This window comes from Thunnus maccoyii, chromosome 11 (assembly GCF_910596095.1).
Source record: "Thunnus maccoyii chromosome 11, fThuMac1.1, whole genome shotgun sequence".
NCBI lineage: Eukaryota > Metazoa > Chordata > Actinopteri > Scombriformes > Scombridae > Thunnus > Thunnus maccoyii.
Window position 1 is genome coordinate 9,743,655 of NC_056543.1, and position 25,384 is coordinate 9,769,038.

The 25,384-nt window shown below is 36.8% G+C and overlaps 1 protein-coding gene across 1 annotated transcript in view; it reads right to left on the minus strand.

Moving 5' to 3' along the window:
- Positions 1–25,384, minus strand: part of pth2ra (parathyroid hormone 2 receptor a) — a 65,553-nt gene that overhangs the window by 7,580 nt on the left and 32,589 nt on the right. Inside the window, exons 8-10 of the mRNA XM_042426718.1 lie at positions 24,163–24,229; positions 13,690–13,784; positions 5,924–6,062 (exon numbers count right to left, since the gene is read on the minus strand). Coding sequence (XP_042282652.1) covers positions 5,924–6,062; positions 13,690–13,784; positions 24,163–24,229 — 301 coding nt within the window. The remainder of the gene's footprint in view (positions 1–5,923; positions 6,063–13,689; positions 13,785–24,162; positions 24,230–25,384) is intronic.

Here is a 25,384-nt window from a genome sequence, read left to right on the forward strand (position 1 = left end):
GAGTTGATGTTGGATATTGCTCTGAATTCTTATTTTTGATCCTCATAGAGAAGTTTTAATTATTCCTCTAGCGTTCTGCTGTTTCATAGTAACTGAACCACATACTTTCACTATTGCTAAACTGATAAGTTATGTTTTGCCATTTAAAAGATCTATTTTATTCATCTGTTTGATTCTGATCTTCTGTTATGTACTCATTATTAATGCCTCATTTATTCAGTTGTAGATAGACATTTAGCGATAAATAAATGTCTGCATCTATCGCCAAGTCGTTGTCTGTGTGTATTCCTTGAAGCAGCAGACAGAGATCACTGTACCGAGCGTTCGCAACTTCCAATTATAAGATTGGTTGATTTGGTTTGTTTATTTTCCTTCAATTGGAGGCAGTGCCCCAATTATCAACGAGTACAAATTTAAATGCTAGTCGCGGCCATCACACTACATAATCTTTTCATTAAGGCACATGTGGAACTCTGATGCAACTAATCCTTAGTTGCATCAGATAAATAACCAAATACTTCAGGCAGCAGAGAAGGCTGTTTTCTTATGTCTGGATTTATCATAGTTTCTAAATTTGGTTGAAGTGTTGTATCCACCTTGCAGGAAGAGACTTTGCTAAACACAGCTTCACAATGGCACAGGAAGCCTCAACCATTTCAGTTAAATAAATCTTGTTTTGTCACAGTTTGGTCATGTATGTGGCTTTTTATACATTGTGACTTATTTCTCTTCAGAGCATAGATTATCTTTCTCTGTCGGCATAAGCATGTAAAGTTAAAGAGACACCAACCTCCCAAATTACAAAGACTTGCACTTGATTTAGGATCCCATATTGTATTCAAGTTCAAGTACAAGAGGGAGGTCATGAAAGTTAGATGATTCATAAAAGTATTTATAATCACTTGTCCAATAAAGTTACTTGATTAACCAGGATTTGATTCTCCACAAAGTGAATCCACAATTGGAATTTCCATGATTCAGTTATTGTTGATTATTTTTTGGTTCAATTTGTTTTAGAAACAATTGGCCTGTGTCAAAACACACACTCACCATGATCCAGATTGATTTATAAAAAACATAATAATAATGTTATTAATAATTATAACATAATATATAAAGCGTGTGAGTGTGGAGTTATTATATACCATAGACCTTATTATCCATATTTAACATCTCAAATGTTTAATCTGCTTCAAAACAAATCTGCTCATGCTGGGGTGATGGAGTGATGCAGCTGAGGGTTTGTTTGTTTTTCTTCTTGGTTTTTTTTTGTACTTGTTTTGGCATGAAATGGTGCTTTTGTTGTATCTCTGGCCATTCAGACCACCATCACAAATGCAAACCAGAGTCATTTTTTGGCTTTAGGTGGCAGAGGCACAAAAACAGACCTCTCTAAAATCACAAAAAGCCCTTTCATGATGGTAAATGTTTCCACTTTCACTTTAATAGAAATTATTTCAACAAGTACACATTTAAATTCACATCAAAAATTAAATTGATATAATTGCTTGAGGAATGAATAGGTCCCATCCCTTTTGGTTGACTAAATACCACTAACCATCACACTGCAGCAAGAATTATGTTCGCTCCATTGGCAGCCTATAATTTAACACTAAAGCCGCTACAGATGGGTAAAATTTACCCATGGCGGTTTTTCAATTCTGTGTCACTATGTTTTAATAAAATATTCATGTCCCTCAGTCTTTGTCTTTTCCTAAAATAATGTTGTGAAGCACTCCCTATTGTTAAAAATAGTGAGGATGAATCCAGATTAAAAACATAGGCCTTTATACCTATAACTGCCACCCTATATTAACCCTATGAAATGCAGTTATTTCCATGTGGTTTATGTTTCTACATTCTAGTTACTAGGCAATGGCATTCGTTGGAGTGTATGATCTGACAACTACGTTAACTCATAATTAAATTATAAAAAGAGCAGAGAAGAAAGACCTGCAAAAAAACATTCACCAAGTGCCTGAATTGCAGGAAAGTTGTCTGAGGGATATGTACAGTCAAGGTGCTGAATGTCTGCTCAAAGTTTGTTTGAGGGACACATATAACCGCATATGTTCAAATGAAGATGATTTAGCCAACTCACAAACGTTCCTAGTGTGAAAAATGTATTTTTAGTTAATTGATTATTCATTCATGTTTGTTTTGCCATGTTATCATTTATTGTTTATTGGCTATTTAGCCTAATTTGCCCGTTGTCTTACTCTGTTTTCATGTACAGAACATCAAAAGAGAAATATATATTTGTGTTATGATGTCTTTAATGGTTACTTCAAGTCTTATTCACACATTGTTGCATTGCCTAAATTAATAATTGATTAGATGCATTGTGCGCTTGACTTTGTCATGTCGATTTTGTTGCAACATTAAATCACTCACAAGTGTGGTGGCTGTTTATTGTTATCATTGTGGCTCATTACTGTCCATTTGGGGTATTTAGGCTACTTTGGTAATTTAAATAACATGGGTTATCTTATTATGTGATGAATGTCATTTTATAAAAATATCATACCACCCAAATATGCAAATATTTCCTTGTAATACCCATTTCCAGTGTCATTTTAAACTCATTTATACTGATGGCCATGCAAAGCAATTAGTGCTCTTAAAGATACTGAGATTATAAAAAAAAAAGGAACAAAGCACAGGTGAGGATTAAACAAACTAATTTTGTGACTTTAAACATTCCTTTGTGAAGACGATGACAGAGTACATTTCTTAGTATTAGAAATGCGGTAGCCAGGCACACAGGTAAATTTTACCCATTGGCCATTTTAGGTATATAGGACCCCTGGCAGTTCTAGTGTTAAGGAATATACCTCTGCATAATTATGCATGGGTCATACGATACGGATACATTCGTTAATAAGAGAAATCTTCCCATATGCACCAGCATCTAGGACCAAACAGGTACTGTACATGACCTTCTGTGATTTCATCAAACTAAATCGGCACGCTGTTCCACTCTCTCCTTCTGGTCCAATAAAAAACTGCTTTAAAGAGGATGAGAGGAACTGTCTGTTACTGAAGCACTCGTGTATATCTGTGTGTCAAGTGTGAGTGTGTACCAATATTCAGGAATACACAGTTCTTTAACCGTAATGCTGTGTCTGCAGCACATGGACATTTCTAGTTAGTAATTTGAGGAAAACAACATGCGATGAAGATCTATGTGACCACAATTTTGCATGTATAAAATATTACAGGCTTATTTTAAAAACGTGAATTTTCTTTCCTTTTGGACATATATTGGGAATATGTCATCTCTTTTATTCCATAAACAGATGTTGTACTTACAAAGTAAACAAAGTCAATATGATTTATTTGTTGATCATATATTTTATGGAAAATCTTAACCTGTAAAGTAACCAGTAACAAGCTGTCAGATAAATGTAGTAGAATGACAAGTACAGTGTTTCCCTCTGAAACAGAAGGAACTGTAGGATCCTTGGATCCCTGGAAATGGAAATATTAAAGTAAAGTACATGTAAGTCATAACTGAAAGCATAATACCTGAGAAAATGTACTTGCTTACTTTTCAACATATGGTATGAAGAACGTTGATGATTTCACTAACTGCAGTTATTTACCAGGTTTTTCCTCTTCTTCTCTGACTGAACCAGCCACTTTACTTTACCAGTCCTTTTACTTTACTTGAATATTTTCATTTTATGCTACTTTATATTTATATTCCACTACATTTTCAGATTAAGATTATTGATACAAAATATATGAAGTGATAAAATACGAAGTATCAATATAGATTAAACTACCCAGCAGTATATAAGGTAGTTAAAATTATATTAAAATTAACATTCAAATGTTAGGCAATACATCTGTAAAAATAATACATATAGCATGTAACATAATATAACACAAGTAAAACTTTAAATGCAGGACTCTGATGTGTAAAAGAGTATTTCTATACTGCAGTATTGTGACTTAAAGTCTGAATTTTCCTCACTGGGACCGGCATGTTGTCTTCCTCTCTCTCTGAAAGCTTTTTTCTTTTTTTATAAGCTACTAGTTGACTCTCCCTCCACCGTAAATGTATTTTTTTTCGTTTATCATCATCTTTCTCTTTGCCTGTTTTCATGAAGGTGCTCCCATCACCTAACAAGTGAAGCGATGCAACAAGAAAACATTAGTAACTGTGGTCCTGCTAGTTGTTTCACAGGGAGCAATAGAAAAGCAGATTACCTTCTGGAGTTGTACAATGATTGTTTGACTTTTTCTCATTTTTTCCCCTTTGAAATGTGTTCTGTTTCACTGTTTGATGTTGTGTTGAATTGCATGTTACCTCAAGGGGTTTCTGTGACCTTAGCAACATGTGAGTCGAGAGGTGTGCAGCGGTTGCAGCTGCTCCTACAGTGATGGATTAGTCCATTAATCTGTAGTGCTTGGGGAGGATCCTACATTGAATATATTTTTTGAGTGCTTTGGGGGTCTTTGTAAGTAATTTTGGAGGGTATAATGAGTTAGAATAATAAGCCCTAACATAATTTTGTATGTTTCATATCTAAATAACATCAATAAACCTATAGTTGTTTGGGGCCCCTAGTAGTTGGGGCCATAGCCTGCTAGAGGTCACAAACTCCACAGGGAACCTTTAAGATGATGGAAAATCTTCACAAGGAACTGCAACAGGATTATTAATGTCTTTCTATTTTTGTTCAGTGAACAAAACAGTGAACTTTTATCATGGGCACTGATGCTGTCTGTCAGTATAGTGTTCGATGGAACAGTTTGCAGACACCGCTAATTATTATATTCATAAAAAAATTTAATCCGGGCAGCATTAAGTTCCCTACAAAATGTATTTCCTATTGCAAATTACTTGCAAATGGGTGTGATTTCTAGGAGATGCACAGCACTTTGATGGGGAAAAGTGTACTGGAGGTTAGAAGCTACCAGATTTTAGCAATGTCATCATGTACTTTCATTTTATCCTAATTTGTCTGTGTGCCCTTGAAGTTCATGGTTTTCACTTATATGCTTTTAGTATTACATTAATTCCAAGTTTACAAGTATGCAAGCCATCTGCCTGACTCGGTACTGTAAAATCTGTTACATATTGGTCTGACTCTGGGTCTTCTTGATATTCAATATAATGAGGCAAGACTTTTTACTATCTTGCATAAGAATACTATGCGAGTTATACTTTACTCAGAAAACTTTTCTTGTGATCTAAAAAGTATCTACTGTACATGCAAGATAGACATGTTTTTTCCATATTGAATTTTGCATAAAATGAGTAATCATTAGAGTATGTTTAGCTGCTTTTGGCTGAGACCCTGTAGTGTAATTTGATTTTCTCCATCCATCATCATTTTTACATGGAAGGGTTCATTTCCCGTTTGTCATCCAAGCAATTTAACGTAGAACTGAGAATCATTTAATTACAATAGCTCATAAATTAAGGGCAGAAATAAATTCTAATTAAGTATGAAATGTAATTTTATGAATATGTAGGAAATCACGCCCTTACTTACACATAGATTTAAATTGCTTATTTAAACTTTGGCAGAGTCACATTATGACACTGAATCAATCTCATTAACAAGCTGCTTCACTGAATAATGAACAGAGTTTCACTCTGACACTGACAGTGAGTAATTTATCGCAGATAATTGTGGTTTAGCCCCACACTGTGAAATTAAAATGTTATAAGTTACAATAAGTCAGCACTTTGCCCACAGTGAGAGACCATCTATGGAGCAGCACAAACTGAAATCTGTCATCTAATGGACTCTAAATGTGTTGTATGTGTGTGTCTCTGTGTTACTGAGAGTCATCACGCTGACTTTGAGACGATGTGTGGACACAAAAGTGCTTTTAGTGAACAATCATAAAATCACTGAGCTGTCTGATATGTGAATACATCCCATTACCAATTGAAAAAGAGTACCTGGAAGGAGTTGAAAAACAGCTCACAGTACATGCGGACCTCCCAGCTCGGTCCCTCAAATGTATGAGGCAGTCCAACAAAGATGATGTAGTGGATGCCAAACACCAGCACCAACACAAGGGTGGACTTCGCCAGTTTCCTATGGAGACACACACATGTAAATATGTATAGACCCCAACTGTCATGGACTCGTGGTTTTTGGTTTTTGGACTGTTTTTTGTTTTTGTTGTTCCTTTTGGTCATATGGTTTTGGTCGTTTATGATTTGAGTTGTAGGTTTAAAGGACTGTCTTGCGTTATAGTTATTGACATAGTTGGCCCCAGTATTTTATTGATTATCAACAGTTCCCTAGAAAATTGACTTTTTCCTTCTATTTTTAAACATACTGTTGTGCAACCTCTAACCTAACCTCGATCCCTCTGTTTTTAATAATTTTAGACCAATTTCTAAACTTCCCTTTTTAAGAAAAGTTTTAGAAAAGGTTGTTTCAACCCAACTTTTAGCTTTTATGTGTCAAAACGATATCTTTGAGAAATTTCAGTCAGGTTTTAGAGCTTTACATAGCACAGAAACTGCCCTCCTGCAGGTAACTAATGACCTCCTTTTAGCAGCTGACAGGGGGGAAAACAATTTTAATTCTTTTAGATCTAAGTGCAGCTTTTGACACAGTAGACTACACCAATTTAGTTGACCGTCTTAAGACCTGGATGGGCATCAAGTACACTGCTCTTGATTGGTTTTATTCTTACCTTTTAGAAAGAACCTTCTCGGTCACCACTGGTAACTTCACTTCTTCCACAGCCCACATTACTAGTGTTGTACCGCAAGGTTCAATTTTAGGTCCAATTTTATTTTCCATCTACATGCTTCCACTTGGCCAAATCATTCAACAACCCAATGTTTCTTTTCATTGCTATGCAGACGACACACAGATATACCTTCCCCTAAGACCCCATGATCCTAGAAGCCTAGCTGCTGCTGTAGATTGTCTCAGCGATGTCAACTATTTTCCTTCAACTCAACAACTCAAAAACAGAAATCATACTGTTCAGTGCCCTAATCCAAAAAACCCCATCAGTCTTGGTCCCCTGTCCACCTACATGAAGCCCACTGTCAGAAATCTAGGAGTACTGTTTGATTCAGATTTAAGTTTCAAACCATGCATTAAAAAACTTGTCCAGTCCTGTTTCCTCCAAATAAGAACCATTTCTAGAATTAAGCCAATGCTCTCCCACTCTGATTAGATTACTGTAACTCCCTCCTTTCCGGCATAACACAAAAATCCCTCTCTCGTCTCCAACCAGTTCAGAACGCAGCAGCTAGGTTTCTAACTGGTTTTAACAGACAACATCACATCACCCCGATTCTGGCTTCTCTTCATTGGCTCCCTGTTCATTTTAGAATTGATTTTAAGATTTTACTGATCACTTTTAAAGCACGTCTGGGTCTGGCTCCAAGCTACATAACAGATATGTTGACCCCATACAAGCCAGCCCGCAGCCTTAGATCCTCAGAACCTTCTGGCTGTTCCAAAGTCGAGGCTTAAATCTAAAGGTGGCTGTGCTTTTGCCATCAGGGCCCCTCGACTTTGGAACGACCTGCCTGAGGAGATAAGGCTCGCAGAATCAGTAACTTCTTTTAAATAACTTCTTAAAACCCATTTCTACAGACTTGCTTTTACGTAATGTTCTCTTTCGATCATCTTTCTATTGTCTTTTAATCTTTTTATCATCTCTTTGTCGTCTGCTGCCGTCTGCTTAAGGTCAGACCTGCTATTGTTTTCTGTGTCGTGTCTTTGCTTTGCATTGTACTGCTTTTGCTTTGTCTGTCAAAGCACTTTGTAAACTTTTTTTTTAAAGGTGCTATATAAATAAAGATATTATTATTATTATTATTATTGTTATTATTATTATTATTATTATTATTATTATTATTATTATTATTATTAATTAGCTTGAGATGTTGTTTACTTGGGTTTATATTCATGTGTATTCTTGGATGGGTTAATGTATGCTGGGTTGTATTAATTATTTGTATTGTGTTTTCTGGGTTTTGGTTTTCTGTTTCCCTCCTGTGCTCCTGCACTCCTCTCAAGCCCATTTTTCCCTCCACACCTGCCCTGCATCAAGCTCGATAGCCCTGCTCTGCTCTCAGTGTTTCCCTCAGCCTCTCAGGTCCCAGCCTGCCCTTGTGTCTTGCCACCTGTTCCTTGTTGTTTGATTAGTTCAGTTTCTATTTTAGTCCTGGTATTCAGTTCAGTTTTGTTGGATCCTCTGTTCAGTTTCTTCAGTCTTGTCCTGTGTTCAGTTTTGCTCAGCTCAGCCAGTTTTTTGTTTTTTGCCTGCCCAGTTTCAGAATAAAGAAGTTTTTCTTCATCTGCTTTGCTCACAGTCTCTGCATTTGGGTCCACCTGCTCCGCTACAAATGACACCGACTGCTTGCAATGTTTGCAATCAATACTGATACCGGTATTTGAGAAAAAGAAAAATCTGATAATGTATTAAGGCCAATTTTTATTCTTTTTATTCTTTTACATAAACATTAATTTAACATTAAAGAGTTCCTATCACTTTGTTATTAAAAAGGATTTATTATTGAACATGACAGTAAATTATTATGAACACAAATGGTACACACAAAAACATTATTACCTTGAGTGAATAAAAAATTCTGGTTTAATATAAAATAAAATGCAGCCCACTGAAAACATGTATTGCTGTAATTTACTCTTCTTTTTTGCATATTACTGCCGACATAATACACCAGTATCAACATACCTGTGTATCTGTGTATTGATTGATCATACTATCATACATATTTCTGAAGGAAATTTTCAAAATTGTTTGATAAGGAATTGGTGATTATTTATCAGAGAACAACCTGCAGACATGGCATGTTATGGCTTAAGTTAACAAAAGTGTAAACTTGGCCAGCCTCATGTGTGAATGCAAAACAAAAATGTGTGAAATGCATGTGTATATGTTTGTAAACACTATGATAAGTAATCTGAGGTTCACATCAAATGAAATCAAAGCAGTAAAATTTAACGTAGAGGCACAAATCAACAGCAAATTAGTTTTATGGTTTCTGCGCTTATGGCTCCTAACACTCCAAATACTGAGATTAGTTATGTTTTTTTCTTGCCAAGGTCACATTCCTTCCACAGATTGAGTCTCTTATCTTAGATACAGAAGCACAGCTGTGTCTGTCGATACTAGACTGCAACACTGAAGTGCACTTTTTGTTTAGGCTTACTGTTAGGGAAAATTGCATTATAAATCCTGCAAACCACCTCTGGGTTTCTATTTCCCAAAGCATATGACAGATATTATTTTGATATTCTGCTGACTTTCCTAAAAAAAACATTAATGTTAAGGTAATACACCCACCTTAGAATCCAGTCATCTAACCCGCACGTCTAAATCAAGAAGTGACATACTCTATGTTTGAATTTGTTCTGTAAACTTTTTTCTCTGGTGGATTTCCTGGTGGATATATATATTTTTAGTTAAGGTGTCTTCAGTGCTTTGACTAGCAGTGTTAGAAGTACTACATAATCCTACAGATCCTACAGATCACTACAGATTTTAGCTCATGGCAATCCAACATCCAGACCACACTATCTTTACCTAGCTGGCTGATTTACATGCATCTACATACATCTCTCTCATCTTTATATACAAATCTCAGACCCAGTGCCACACAACCATCAAGTAATCACAGTTAGGACCCAGACAGCCCTACTGAGAAAACATTTTTAATTTATGGTGACCATCTGGAACGTACGTAGCAGCAGCTTACGCCATGCAAACTGACAGAGGTGAAGATTCCTGATTGGAAAATAGTGTTTTTGTTGGAGTTTGTTTGTACAAAGCATTGAATTATCAACATTCACCACAAGTTCAAGTGAGGACTTTAGCTCAATATCTTCATGTAATGATCCATCCGGGAAAGAGAGGAAGAGTACTTTGTAAAGAAAACAAGTCAGATGTAGCTATTCAAACTCTGCTGGGAATGTAAAAGGTCCCAGAAAATAGCCACACAGAGAAGAACTGAAATTCCTGTATTGAAAGAGCAATTTGGACGACAATAGCAAACTGCGTCTGCATGATGAACTCAAAACTAGCTGAAAGGAGAGCATATACATTCATTCAACATATCTGCTTCCAGTAACTGACTGAAGCAGATATCGGAGCAGAATTGCAGCACTTCTCAGCAGGTCGCTATGTTTGAAGAAATCCTCCGTTTGGGAAGGGAAACTGATCTGTCTGCTGCTCTCTTCAGCTGTGATGGTAATACTCTGTGGCAGATGTGTGTAATGTGTATGTGAATTTCAATTTAGCTATGTCATAGTTAACGCTGACTAGGCAACAGTGCTAAATGCCTGCACATTGCAAAGAAAAATCAATCATAATACACAAGTCCCAAATCAAGATCTGTTGCCCAAACAAAAAAAAAGTGACAGTGATGTTCTTTCCTGTTTCTGTCCTTGTAGCTTTTCTAGTTTAACTGCTAGTGTGAAAATGAAGTATAAACAACATACGGCCAAGAAAACAGGGGTAATTTAATGCAATCCAAGAGGCAATTTTATATTTTTTACCCTGAAATATGCAACATTACTGTATGACTTCGATTTAAAATTCAATCCATTCGTTTTGGCTCATGTTTTTTCCTCCTTTGGTCTCTCTCGGTTCCACAGCATCTGTGGTAAACGTTTAGGAGGCTTATGATTAAAAAAAAAAAATCTGAATTCACATGTAATCATCCATTTTAAAGGGGCCCTGTGGAGTTTCCTTGTAAACAAACATTTTGATTCAGTTTTACACAACAAAACGCATTGTGTGTATCCTTGAGGACTATACATGTGGAATGCATTTTGTTCCCCATGAAACTTATTCTAAATCCTGCATTGTTTACATCCTATGGCATCATATAGTCATATAGTTAACAGTCAAGTCAATTTTATTTGTATAGCCCAATATCACAAATTTTCCTCAGGGGGATTTACAGTCTGTACAGCAATACAACATCTCCATGTCATGGACTCATGGTTTTTGGACTCTGTGCTTTTGTTCTCTTGGTTTCCTGTGTTACACTTCTGTTGTCCAGTCCTTTTGGTCATATGGTTTTGCTCGTTCATATGATTTGAGTGATTTGTATCTTTAAAGGACTGTCTTGCATGATTATTTAGCTTATAGTGTTGTGTACTGAAAGTTATTTGCTCAAGTTGTTTGCTGCGTTTGCTCAATATGACTTGTGCACTTTAAGTTTATGTGATTCTGAGACAGTTTGATTTATGACGGGTTATCTATTAATAGGTTTATGCACAGTTATATTGTGTTTTCTGTTTGCTCTGTATTTCCCTTCTGTGTTCCTGCACCCCTCCCCAGCCTGTTTTTCCCTCCACACCTTCCCTGCATCAAGCTCATCAGCCCTGCCCTGCTCCCTGTGTTTCCCCTAGCCAATCAGTTCCTTGCCTGCTCCCATGTCCAGTCACCTGTTCCCCATTTCCTCATTAGTTTGTATTTTAGTCCTGTTTTTCAGTTCAGTTTTGTTGGACCCTCTGTTTGCTCTGGTCTGTTCGGTCTCGTTCTGCTCAGCTCAGCCAGCCTTGTTTTTGCTTGCACCATCTCAAAATAAAGAAGTTTCTTCAGCCTCGATCAGCCTGCAGTCTCTGCGTTTGGGTCTACTTGCTCCGTTACTCTTAACACCTCTGTCCTTAGACCCTTGATTCAAATAAGGAAAAACTCCCTACAAAACCCCTTTTTTTTTTACTTAACAAAGAAAAAGTTTAGCGACTTTATATAACCCACTTTACTTGGAGTTAAATCAGAGTGCTCCCTTAATGCTGCTAACAATCCCTCATTTGCACAGGGGAACAGTCTTAGCACAAAACAACACTAAGTTCAGTAGGTCTGTAGACTGTGATGGTACATCTGTCATAGATTTAATGAATATTGCTTAAATCATTCTCAGTCTTTGCAAGATGTATTCTTTTGAGAGAATGTTGATTTTCCTCAGTGCTCTCTTTCTATTTTCTTTATTTTTTTTCTTTCTTTATTTATTTATTGATACTCTTTCACATATATGTATGCAATGGGCTTTATTGGCTTGGCATTCATCTCTCAGCATTGGTTCCAGTTTAGTGCACCTGATTACTATCATCTTTTCTGTCTAATAGTCTGCTCATCTATACAAAACAGCCTCGCTTGCTGCATTCAAAACACAAGCTCTTCTTAGAAAATACTCTGTAATTATGATGTTTTTATCTGACACATGGATGCCAGCACCAGCAGGGGAGAATAATACTGATAATTGCAGATGTGAAAATGTGTGTGTGTGTGTCTGTACATATTAGCCTACTTATGTTGTGGGGACTCGCCTCCCTTTTCAGGACAAAATGCAAGTCCCCACAATATAAATTTTAAGTTAAGTCTTGATTTAAGGGCTAGCATCTAGTGATTATGCATTATGGAGGGCAAGTCTGTTTGTGTGTGTGTGTTTACTCATTTGCATGAGCTCTGCATGTTTATGTATAATTGAGAGTCAGTGAAGATATGAAAGGCGTCTGGGAATAAAATCTATTGGATATCATGGTGTATAAATTTGAATTAATTTAAATTTGACAAAGGGATTAGCAAAAAAACAAGTGCATAAGCACAAATCAAAGACTTGGTTCACGCCAAGCGAGATACATCTGACAAAGTTTATTTTAAGTCTAAAGGATAAGTCTGATGAAGACAAAAAAAAACAATGAGTTGATCCTCTGCTAACAATTAGTGTCTGTATAGCCACTGATTGCTCTGCTGCAGAGGATGACATGTTTCTTCCTTGTGATTAACAGTGTTTATTGAGTCAGTCCCAGTCATTATCTTACCAATCCACACTTGAAAATAGTTCATCAAATACAATATTTTCTCCTTTTTTATCTGTCTACTGTGGTTTAGGAAAGTACTTAGCCGTGTGTTGTCAGCAGATATCAGTGGCATCGAATGAATCCCCTACACGAGCTGTGATATAAGCCGTCTCCAAGGTAAACAGTGATATATATAAACTACAGATTGCTGTGACTACAACACTATGTGCCTAAACAATACTCTTATACCTGTGTTGTTTTGTGATACGTGCATGTACACTTGCTATATCTATTTGTACATAGTCATATTTGAGATTCTTGTATGTATCTTGCTCTCCTGGATTTATTTTTTTCTTTCACTCGTTCTTTCTTCAGTGTTTTCTTTACATCTTAAACTCTTTTGTCAGACAGTGTATCACAGGTGACCTATTGAGCCCTGGAGGGTTGAGTAGGAGAGGACTGTGGAAAGAAGGACTAAAATGCTTCAAATCAAAAGCAAAGAGTTTAAAAAAAACATATATACAGTATATATTTGTGACCTGTTTTTTGAGTTTATATCTTCAGTAGTAACAATTGGGCTTGGGGCCAAGCACAACAGACAGGTTAAGGAGTATTGAGAGACTGACTAATGCGGTGTTGATTTTGGTGTTTTCATGCAATTTGTCAAAAATTACTGAGATACAGTACAGAACAACAGCAGCCTTTTCCTTTAAGGTTAAAAACGACATGCTTCCAGAACTTTTACAAAAGTGAAAAAACACTGAAACAAGAAAACATTAAGAAAATGTGAATATGAGCAATCACAGACAGAGATCAGACAATTCTGCAGTACGCAGATTACGTCAAACTCCCACCTTGGATATGAAATAAAGAGCAAAAGAGTTATAGATACAGTCAGCTCAGTACAAACCTGTACTGTTTCCTGGTGTCGTATCTCCCTGCATTTGTCTCTCGAATTTTAGTGGCCAACACTCGAACGATGTTCACAAATAAGATAAAGTTGAGCTGAAACAGAAGGAGAGAGGTGGAAAAACTCTCATCAATCAGATCACTAACTTGTTATGACTTGCTTTTATACTGTGGATGGATTTTACAACATCTGTTTTTTTTCAAGAGTGGATCTAAATATCTATACTTGTCATTCATCAATATTCACAAAAGGCAAATTACTACCACAGTTTTATCAAATTAAATCAGAGAAATTAAATCAAAGAAAAAATATTGCGGTTACAGCTGAAATCTGTAGATTTCCACATGTTGTTGACCCATTACTAAGATAGCATAACATCTAGTTTGGAGCTACAAACAAGGTTTTAGTACCTTATTTGTTAGTTATTAACTCTTTTGTATTTTTTTGTGTATATGAAATGTTGTCTTTTTAATGGCTGCAGCATGGGTGAAGAGCCCAGAACAAAATTTCCCACTATGTGGGATAATAAAGTTAATCTTAATATTAATCTCAATCTATAGTGTATATATCAGAGTGACACAAAACATTATTCACAAGAAAAATATGGACTGTTTTCAAATCACAGGCCAATTTTAGTGTTTTACTATCGTCCACCATAAACCCAAATGACATACTAAGGAAAATGGTTCCATCTTTAAATTGCAACAAAAATACTAACATACTGTATCTAATTCTGTAAGAAACCATAATCTGTACATTTTTTACATAATTTTCAAGTCAATTTATCACAAGATAGGATCAAATAAGTATTGAATGCTTGCAGTTTAACAACAACAATAGTAAAAAACTTGACTTATTGACTTATTGTAGTGTTCTGTAAAGTCAATTTATTTTTCAGCAGTTGAAAAACAGCTAAAAAAAAGACTTGCCAAGTCCGGGGATTTATTCTGAGAGACCTCCAGTGAGGCTGAGTAAAGTAATTAGAAACATGTAAATTGTGGCTTGTGTTTCTGCAGCCATTTTCTTAACATGGATAAAGACTTGGACCGCTGAATCTATATAATCCTTTCAATCCTGTAGGCCACTTGGATGAGCCTGAATGAGGGTATAGTAACAGATGCAGTATATGTATTCCAAACATGGCTTTGTTTTTAAGATTTTAACTCAAACCCAGAGCTGCCCTACAGTCGCATTGTTCCTTGATTATCATAGAGGGAAATAAGAATTGACTTTTGGGACTTGCTTGACAGTATCAAGATTGAAATTTTGCACCTGTAATTGGAATACATGATAATGAGAAAGTGCCATCTGACCCTGTAAAAACCCAGAAAATATGTGACTCTGTGTGATGTGAAGGAAAAGTGGCATTTAGACTATGAACCTACATACAGCACCATCCAGAAATAATGCTCATCAAGGACTGTGATGACTATTAATATCATTCATGACTGGTCACGTTGTGGTAAATGGAATCAAAGCCTACTCTTGACATGCAGAATTTATGAGGCGTCACTTCCAGTATCTATAAATGTAACACAATATGACAGGTGTTTTGCATGTTTTTACAGCAATATTAATCCATTTTAAATCACCTGTGTATGCGAGCCAGTGCAAGTTTATTTTGAGCAGTGACTGAACAAGAGATGTAAACATCTTGAGGTTCAGTAATTGACCATTCAACATTTTCCATAGATCATCTTATCTTGAAGAGCTTGATATACAGACTGCACTGCAAAAACATCAACAATTGTCTGACACACACACACAAAACACACACAGAGCTGAATTTTTCTCCACATCTATTTGAAGGCTACTCACAAAGGTACTCTAACATCAGTTATTGATGCACAAACAACATTTATATCAAACAAACTACTTTGTATGTAACTATAAACTCTCAGAAAACAGTGAACACAATAGAAGGTTAATATTGTAATGTATTTTGGAAGAAAAAAAACTATTGTATAAAATAAACTCCTTCATACATTTATTCATATGGCAGACGCTTTTGTCCAAAGCAGTGTACAAAATATATAACTCTTCTTACTCTCAGCAAATAAAAAGGATGGGCAACATGTTAATAATGTAAAAACTGATAAAAACATCTCTACTAGCTTTGTTTACATGGTGCTGAAAGATTCACCAACAACAACATTTTTTCAAATGGTTGCAGGACAACACAATGGGCTTTACAATACTGCTAAAATCAAATGTCGTCTTTTAATGTGGAGAAATAATCAGTATAGATTCAATGACCAAATAAGTTAAGGTTTACAAACACTGAGCTATATCACACAAAGTCAAAGCAATGTTATTTGTATAGCCTATTATCACAAATAACAAATTTGCCTCAGTGAACTTTACTGACAGATACACAGCAATGCAACATCCTCTATCCTTAGATCATCGATTCAGATAAGGAAGTTTTGCAGGTATTTGGTCATAAACAAAAGTTTCTGAAAAAAAAAGCCTGCTGATGCTGCTAAATAGAGTGTTAAAGGATTAGCAAAGTTATTACAATTCATCCTGAGGGGGACATGAATATCTGAACCACTTTCAACAGCAACCCAGCCAATAGTTGTCAAGATATTTCACTCAAAACCACAAATTACAACCTCATGGTGGTGTTAGGGGATGATCAAAGCCAGTAGGATTAATCCTCTGGGGATCATGAATGTCTGTACAAAATTTCATGGTAAATAATCAGATAGTTGTCAAGATATTTCAGTTTGGTGGGCCGACTGATCAGCAGACATCTCCATCTACAGAGCCATGCCACTGGCTGAGATTGTTCTGTTTGGTCCACTTAATCTCTGAGTTATCAGCTATCAGTAATCAGCTGTTACATTCCTGTTGGATATAAAAATCTAATTTCTCACCAAGGACTTCATCAGCACACAGACATGCTTTGCTGAGATGAAGTGTTCTGAAAGTCTTTTCACACAGCCGGAGTCATTGGAAGTAATTTACAGCACATGTGTATGAGGATTGTAAGAGTTGAATTAGAGCATGTGCAACTATTTCTGCAAGTCCAAACTCTTTTTGTATCTTCAGGGGATAATCTGTTGCAGCCAGCAGTGCATCAGTCCGCATTTCCAGTCGCAGCTTGGTGGCAACTTCAGCAGACAGGGACAGATGACTGATGTCAGAACATGTCTTTCTACAAGTGTATCACATTTCAAGAGTTTGGTCATAATTTCATAGTTTTTATGAAAGTGGTTCTTACAGCAAGACACTGCATTTCTCTCTATATATATATAACAGCAGACACTAAAAAAATCCTCAGCATTTAGAGGTAGTATGTATAGTATGGATAAAAGACAGAAAGAGACTGGTGTTAATCCTGTTTGATTCTCATCATTTGCATTGGCAACAAATACTGTGGTTTTAAGCCATAATGCTCATTTGAATTTGAATTGAAGGGAGTCATAATAAAGACTCATTTTCTTGATATTAATGAATACATATCTTCATTCCCAGTATTCAGGTTCAGTGTATATTTTCTTCTTTCCCTTCTAAGTAAGAAGGGAAAGAATATTTTTAGTTTTGAGTGCCATGTCTGCGTACAGCCATTTCTCTGAGAAACAAACAATTAAAGTTGGATGCAGCCTTTTTAATGATCTCTCCTTTCTGCGACTCTCAGTTTCTTTGTTCATGTCTCTCGGTACTTATTTGTGCCGTTCCTTCCTTTTTTGGAATAAACCAGAGATCATTAAAAAACATGTTCAGCCAACTCTGAGGTTACTTACAGTACTGCCTTTGGGTTAATTGTGCTCAGATTCTGCTCAGTTATTTGCTGTTTTGGTTATGCTCTGGTCTGGTGCAGTTGTTTAACCAGTACAATAATTGGTTCATACACACACTCACACAACTATAAATCTTTTTCAGCTTGCCACCACTTGATAACCTATGTCAGTAAGTCTCCATGGAGGACATTTGTTCATTATGTCTTTCAAATCTGTTGATTTGTTTACTCGGCTATTATGTTTGTTCTATACTGTGCAACAGTTGTAAAATGACAGAATAGTGTTTGAGACACAAAGACTCATGGCTGGTGGCTATGATGAGGAGTAGCAGTGGCTACCTAAATCACCTTTGCAGAAAGCATGTAATCTAAAAAACTGAGGGTTTTAGATATTCTTAACCCCCACAATAAAATAATCTGTATTGCCTGGGTTAAGATCTTTGAATCCACCCATCATGACATGAAACAGCGGTGTCTTGGTTGAATCAATTCAATGAGCACCACAGAGGGACTAACAATTAGCCAATCAACGCCGAGGGCACTGTTGTCAAGCTATTGTCAGTCTGTGCACCCGAACCAAGGAGGAGTAAAACTGAGCAGTGCTGATCAAATATGAATCAAGATTATGTTACTGTATTGCCTATTTCTCGCCTCAAATGTTTTCAGAAACATATTTTAGTGTACTGTTTAGCTGTAATATGAGAAAGTTTGTGACCATGGATGTATTATAATAGCTGGATATGGTGCCGCTGCTCAGCCTTGCAGCCATTTTTTCCCAGTGGCCACTCACGGTATTGCAGTAAAAAATCCCCCTGCAGCCCAAAAAGCATTTCCCTAGGAATGTGGAGGTCAGCGTGGTGGATTGGCATTTAACACATCTGACTTTGATTCTTCAGACTGAGTCAGAGGCTTATGATGGCTTTTTTTTTAAAACATGACTACAATATTTCCTTAACCTTAATCAAAGGTTTTGCCGCTAAAACCTTAAATCTGCATTGCACATGTAGAAATAAATAAATATCATCATTAAATGTTTAAACTTTGCCAGTGAACAGGTGCTAAATCATCCAGTATAGATAATCTGTCAGGTGATAAAATTATACAGTATGTATGTGTGTCTAACTCCAACCTAATGGCTCGCGCTTCACTTGCACTGTATGTCTTCAACTGCAATCGAAATCCAAAGCCTCAAGTCTTTTCTTTTATCCACTTACACTCTGTGAGTACCAGAATAATGTAGAAACTGACAGAAGACTGCAGCTGCTGCTGTTAACATGCTGTTTTGCTGCTTAAGTGGTGTAACATAAATTTTACTACGCTCCAGGGCAGAATTGGAAATCATTTAAAAAATCTCTATGTCAGTGCAAACAAAATATCTCAGAACCTAAATACCTTATTTAAGGAATATTAACATGCTTAAACTTGTTTTATTCAAATTATTTATGCTGCAGTCACATTTTGGGTGGTAATCAAAACACTGGATACCCAGCTACCCAGGGAAATACACCCAGCTTCAGCAGTATAGGTAACCATGCAGACACGATGACAAAGACCACAGAGTCAGAGTAGTAACTTGGGGGATTGTTATTTTCATGTTTACATTTACAAATTAGGTTGCATTTCACAAAAGAGTATTGCATACATGCAGACTGGAAATGACGCCACCATCCCATTTCACAAATGGCACCTAGTTTGCAATTAGGTAGGATTCATGTATGTATGTGTGTGTGTATATATATATATATATATATATATATATATATATATTGATTTTTGTGTGTGCGTTTGTTTTGTTTTGACATATAACATTATAGAACACAATAAGCGATTTGAATACATAGTCCCATAGTCCCAACGAATAGAAATACAACCAATGAGTCTCCAGTGGTATACAGTAAAAGTAAATGCTCAAAAGTAATTTAGGTGATAGGGAAATGAACATAAAAAGAAAGTAATGATCAACTGTGCCTTTAGTCTTTATCATCACCTAAATAAGAGTGGAGAAAGGACAAAGAAAAAAATCCAACACAATGAAAGGAAATAAGCAGCAAAGGAAAATAAGAGACCAGTGGGAGAGAAAAATAATTTAAAAAGGAGAAGAAGAACCTAATCCCATTTCAGCCACATAGAAGACCAACCTATCCTCTAGTCTAGCTAATCATCCTTTCACAATAGAGTTTGTATTTTCTGATTTATCTGGTGTATTACTTTGATATTGGATATGACAGCGACATGTGTGCTTGCCGCTGCTAATTCTAAACGCTTCAACCCAATTCTGTTTAGAAATGGAACGAGGGGGTTTCCATCTGCAGACAATCATTATTTTAACCGCTGTTGTACACACAAGTAGTATAGGTTTTTCACTGACTGATAAATTAAGTTGCCAAGTAATAAACTGACTTTGAGCATGTAATAGTTTTGTCTAAGATAATAGTTAAGAATGCTGGAACTTCCCTCCCTATATGTGTATAATACAGGGTTTTTTGCCAGTGCATTGCAAGCCTGGTGGCCCACCAGGCCTGAGTTAAACCCCCCTGCTAGTTGAAAATCTCTTATTCCACCAGTAATACCAGTAATACGGTGACCATAACCAAAGGATGCATATAAAAGGCAGACACTTGAGGACAATGACCTGAGGTTTGGCCCATAGCGCTGGCACAATGTATTCGTACTGTGCCAGTACAGGAAGAAGGAAGCACGACATGCAGATCTTCAGTCATCCAGGTCGTAGGATATCAAGAATCACTGAGTCAAAGATACACTATTTGATCTTTTAGTTTTGAGAACGTTTTACCACTCCCCCAAGTGGCTTTAATAGTTGGAGTCGGAGTCAGAGCAGACATAAAATCTCCTGTCTACAATGAAAGGAGCAAAAAAAAAAAGGTTGTTGCTCTATAGTAGGTCAAGTGCAAACAGTGAGGTCAACAGGCAGGAAGTAGTTTGTAACCATACAGCCATTCTGTAAAAACTGTTTGGCACCAGTATAAATCACTTCAAGACATGAAAAGCTGACTGCTCAATGATGGGAAAGAGAATAACATGTCTCAATTCCCTTCATTATACATGCTTGAGTACAGTTCTACAAATTCTGAACTTTATTATCGCAGCAGGCACCCTCAGCTCCTTTTCCCTCACTTGGGACCACTGAAGAACATGGCAAACTAAACCGAAGCTCCTAAAGGGATAACCAGTTTACCTCAAAATTCGATTGATAGAATACTTTTTATATGGTCAAAATTACTTGTGGGGTTTCTGTTTTAGTTTAACTTAATCTTAATTAAACACCAATGATATTCAATGTCAACAGCGAGTAACTCCAAGACTAGAGCTGTCAAGTAAGCGCTGAGCTACACTAGCATGGCAAGTGAAATACAGCATGCCAAACAAATAGATCCCACAGTCACCCCGTTGATGGAGAATGAGAAAAGCGAGACAAAAGTTATGTCTGCCATGCAAGCTTCTTTTGGAAAAGAAATTGGCCAGGTTAGCAAACTACTAACAGTTCTGCAGGCCAATATCTAACAAATCAAGGACGTTAATGCAGGGCTCCGAACAGATGTAGACGGCATCCTACAAAGGCTAGAGGAAGCTGAAAGGCGGATCTCACAGCTAGGAGATGAAAATGTCAGAATGTGAGGTTTTTTCAACTAAAAGAGAAGCTTGAGGGTGGGAAACCGGCGGAATGCATGAAAAAAATTATTGCGGAGGCATTGAGTATTGAGAAAGACCAAGCAGCTACAACGAGTGCACCAGAGCCCCGAACCAATGCCTGATGAAAGCCGCCCTCCCAGGCCTATCTTCATCAGCTTCTTGAGCAACTTGGAGCGGGAAAAGAGTGCTGCCAGCCACGAGGAGAAAATATAGAAGTGGACAGGATGTCGCATGGGGACGTTGCATACTGTCTTTCTTCCCAGATAAGACGAGATAATTGGCAGAGAAGAGGAAGAAGTTTACGGAGGTGAGGAAGAAGTTGCATGACCTGAATATATGCTTCACCATGGCATACCCAAAAGAACTGTGCTTCACTTCACATAATGGCCAATGTAAAGTGGTTTCTGAACAAAGAGACCACTGAATCCCCAGCGAATAAACTGAACTAGTATGGAAAACATGCTCAGTAAATATGGACATTTGAAATACTGAACTGCTGGTAGAGATTAACCATCAACTGGATTTAGTTTTTCTTTCTGTTTTTCTTTTATTTGTGAGAAATTGATCCGCAAAAAGACACAGAGGAGCTGCACTATTATTTTTGTTGAGAGAACTGATTTGCTTTATAATAATTCATTTAGAAAGAAAATTGACATGGACCACATCTCTCATTTGTACTGAAATTGACAGACAGGGACTCTGGCAGACAAGCCTCTGTTTTCCCGTTCTGCTTCTAGGAGTGAGTAGGATTTATTGTTTGTTTGTTTGTTTGTTTGGAATTACTGTTAAGGTTTGTGCAGAATGTTCCATCCATAATATTTTTGTTTGGTTTGGCAGTCGGATACCACCCTAAGAAGCTTACTAATAAATGGGTTGTCTGGGCTAATTTTCTCACATTCTAGTAGAGTAGAGTATACAAGATACCAGGTTATGGTTAACTTTATAAGGTTGAAAGATTACATATGGAATGGGAAAAGGCAGAGGATCAGCTTTATGAAGCCATGTACTTTTAGGGAAAGGGGCAATCCCAAATGTGAAAATATATACTCTGACTTTTGAAGTTAGCTATGCAGCGGGCAGGATTGGATTCCCACTTGGATTGGATAAAAATAGAGAAGTCTATGACGGCTCCTTTCAAACCTAGACAGGCCCTTTCACGGATAAGACATATAGATGGAGAAAGAAACCCCATATTAAGGCATTCCCAGCGGGTGTGGTGTGGAGGTGCATAAATGATGTGGAAATGTCAATACAGACAAGTTTATCTTCCATATGTAATAACTCTCAAATCTGGATGGGGAAACGTTCATTTAATTGAGATAGTTGGCAGGGGAGTGGTATATGCGTGATTAATGATTTATATAGAGATGCAACATTTAAAACATACCAGGAGCTACTTGACCAGTTTAACTTGAATGGGAAGGGAGAATTCTGGAAATGCCTCTAATTAAGGAGCAGTATAGGGACTGTGTTCAAACTTTACAGGAGTTTAGAGGAATCTAATATGATACAGAAGCTCTTTGATTTACCAAACATAATGCACGGTACCTCAGTGTTCTTCAAAAAAAAAAAATAAATAAATACGCATAGTGAGAAGTGTAAGAATCTAAGGTGAATTTGGCAAAGGGACTTGGGGAGTTTGGCCACTAGAGATATTAGAAGCAAATTTACTCATTACAAAGTTATACATAGATACTATTAAACTCCTCTGAAGTTATTTAGGATGAGCCTCATACAAGATAGAAAGTGTTGTAAGTGTAAAGAGACAATTGGCACATTGTTATGTGTTATATGGGAATGCTCTGTTGTTCTTCCCTTTTGGAAGGAAGTGCTGGCGAAACTTAAAGTATGGATAGAACAGCCCTTATCAGACTGTCCTCAGTTACTGTTTATGTTCTTGGTGATAAAACACTTTTACCACAGGGTGTCACCAAAGTATAGTTTGGATTAATACTGACAGGTTTCATTATTGCAGCAAGACTTGTTTTGCGGAACACCAGAGCTCATTGAATGGGTTAAATTTATGACTGAAACTGCTTCCTTTGAATACACAATAGCTAGGATGTGAGAAAATCAATGTGTAAAATGTAAAATGTTTTAGGTGCTGTAATTGACTGTCCTTCTGTTTTGTTTTGGTTTTGTGTGTGTATGTGTGTGTTTTCTTTTCTTTTTATATTGCTCGGTTTTGTTTTCCCTCTCTCGTGTATGTTTGCAAAAGTTGACTTATATAATACTGATAACATAAGATTTTTGAGTCATATGAGTCATATGTACTGCATGTAGAATGACTGACTGAAAAGAAATTTAATAAAAAATTAAATGACAAATAATGAGAAAGAATAACTTATGTTTGCTGACAAATAACTTGTCAGCAAACATAAATCATGGAGGGCAAGACTGATTTAGGCTCTTTTTTTAAAAATATTACCTCTTAGAAGCATATAAGGATATGCAAGGTACATGTATTGATTTTTTCACAAGGTTAAAGATCCCCTCCAGACATGTTTTATGATAGATAAAAATATTCTGCTTCAATAATAATTTATATCTAATTTTTCCACAAAAAATATATTATTACCTTGTTAAAATCCTTTAAATTACATCAAATCCTTCTCGCTCATTGAAAAATCCAGAATCTATGAAATATTTTCTACTTCAAAGATTCAACTGCTGGACACAAGATGTCTCCTACTTCACTGTAAAGTTCAAGTTTCCACATCACTCTTGTGTAAGTTGCATACAGACCACAATTGTCACAAAACATGTTCACAGGTGCACACCTTAAACTCAGATACAAGGTGAGCAAAGAGAAACTTTCCACATACATCATTCTGCACAGTGAAGCTCAAACATCCAAGTGAAGTAATAATATAGCAAATCACATTTTTACCTGGTGGAGGACTTTTTAAAAAAAGGTTTTATACCATAACTCACATGCACAGACAGACACACACACACACACACACACAAAAGGCCCCCAAATTGGGATGTCTGTCCCTGCTCTTAGCAGCTCCTCAAGCTACATCAACACTAATCGATAGTTAATATCAAACTCACTCACAGTCTCACACTCTTACCCCAATGGCTGTCAGGATGGGAACCTGATAGATCCACTTAATGTTACCAGCACTTAACTCCCAACACCTGCAGTTGAGACAAGAATTTAAAGCAGAGGAGACAAAAAGATGATGTTAAGAAAGCAAGATATAATGGAAGACAGAAGGAAAAAGTAGCTGGGTGATATTAACTGGAAGGGCACAGACAGACTGAGTAGACACCAAATAAATGATTAAGTTCAGTGTGAAAAAGAAATTGTTTAAATTTGTTAGAAATGATTAATTAATGTAAGATTTGTGATACAAATTAAAGTAATGATCTCAGAGAGGATACCACAAGCAACAGAGACAGAATCTTAATTGGAAAACAGACAAAGAGAGACAGAGATAAAGAGAAATTAAAGCCAGAGGACAAGTAAACACTTATGTCACACACTGCTGGTGAATATGCTCTGCTGTGTGTGAGAGAGACGAAGAATATTTGTCTGACATGTAGTTGCTAAAACGTTGGGATCGCATATGCCCACTTTTGAGTGATTGCTGGATTTCTACTTCTAGTTCATATCTGTGTGATGTTGTGCTGATTCGTGTTTCTGCTGGTAAACATTTGACATTAAAGGAGCCGTCTGTCTCCTTGTGTGTTTGACAGACAGGCCAAAGTAACTGATTCATAAAGAGTTCAACAGCCTCGTTGGGTGTGCGCTTGTCACACTACAGAGAGTGTGTAAGTGTATCAGTGAATTTGTTAACCAGCTGGGAAGTTTCTTTACTCTTTTGCGGTCTGATTTGTGGTCTTATGGCATCAGTGGAAATCATGATGTAATATTAGTAATGAAGAAAACCATGGCAATAAATTACATGAAAATAGCATCCTTTTGCTTAGTTGTTTACCTTCTAATGTGGAGTTTTATGATCTTTCTAATGTATGCTTGCTATGTTATTTGACATTTACTTGCAAGCAGGGTTGTATTTTTTACAGTGACAAAAGGGGTGACAGACGAGAAATGAGAAAGAGCTGAGGGAGACAGCAAAGGGAAGTAGCTCTTTGAAAACCTGGTTTCAAAGCAGCAGCCAGACAACAGATGAATCATTACTGAAGTATCTAACATCCACCGAAGATGGTATGTCTCCATATCTCTGGCATGGGGCATGAGGCATAGGGGCAATACAGTGTGGGAGTGCCCTTTTTTTTGTGCAAAATATCGAGCCACTGCCCCTCTAAATGTCTGTGCACGTCCCTTCT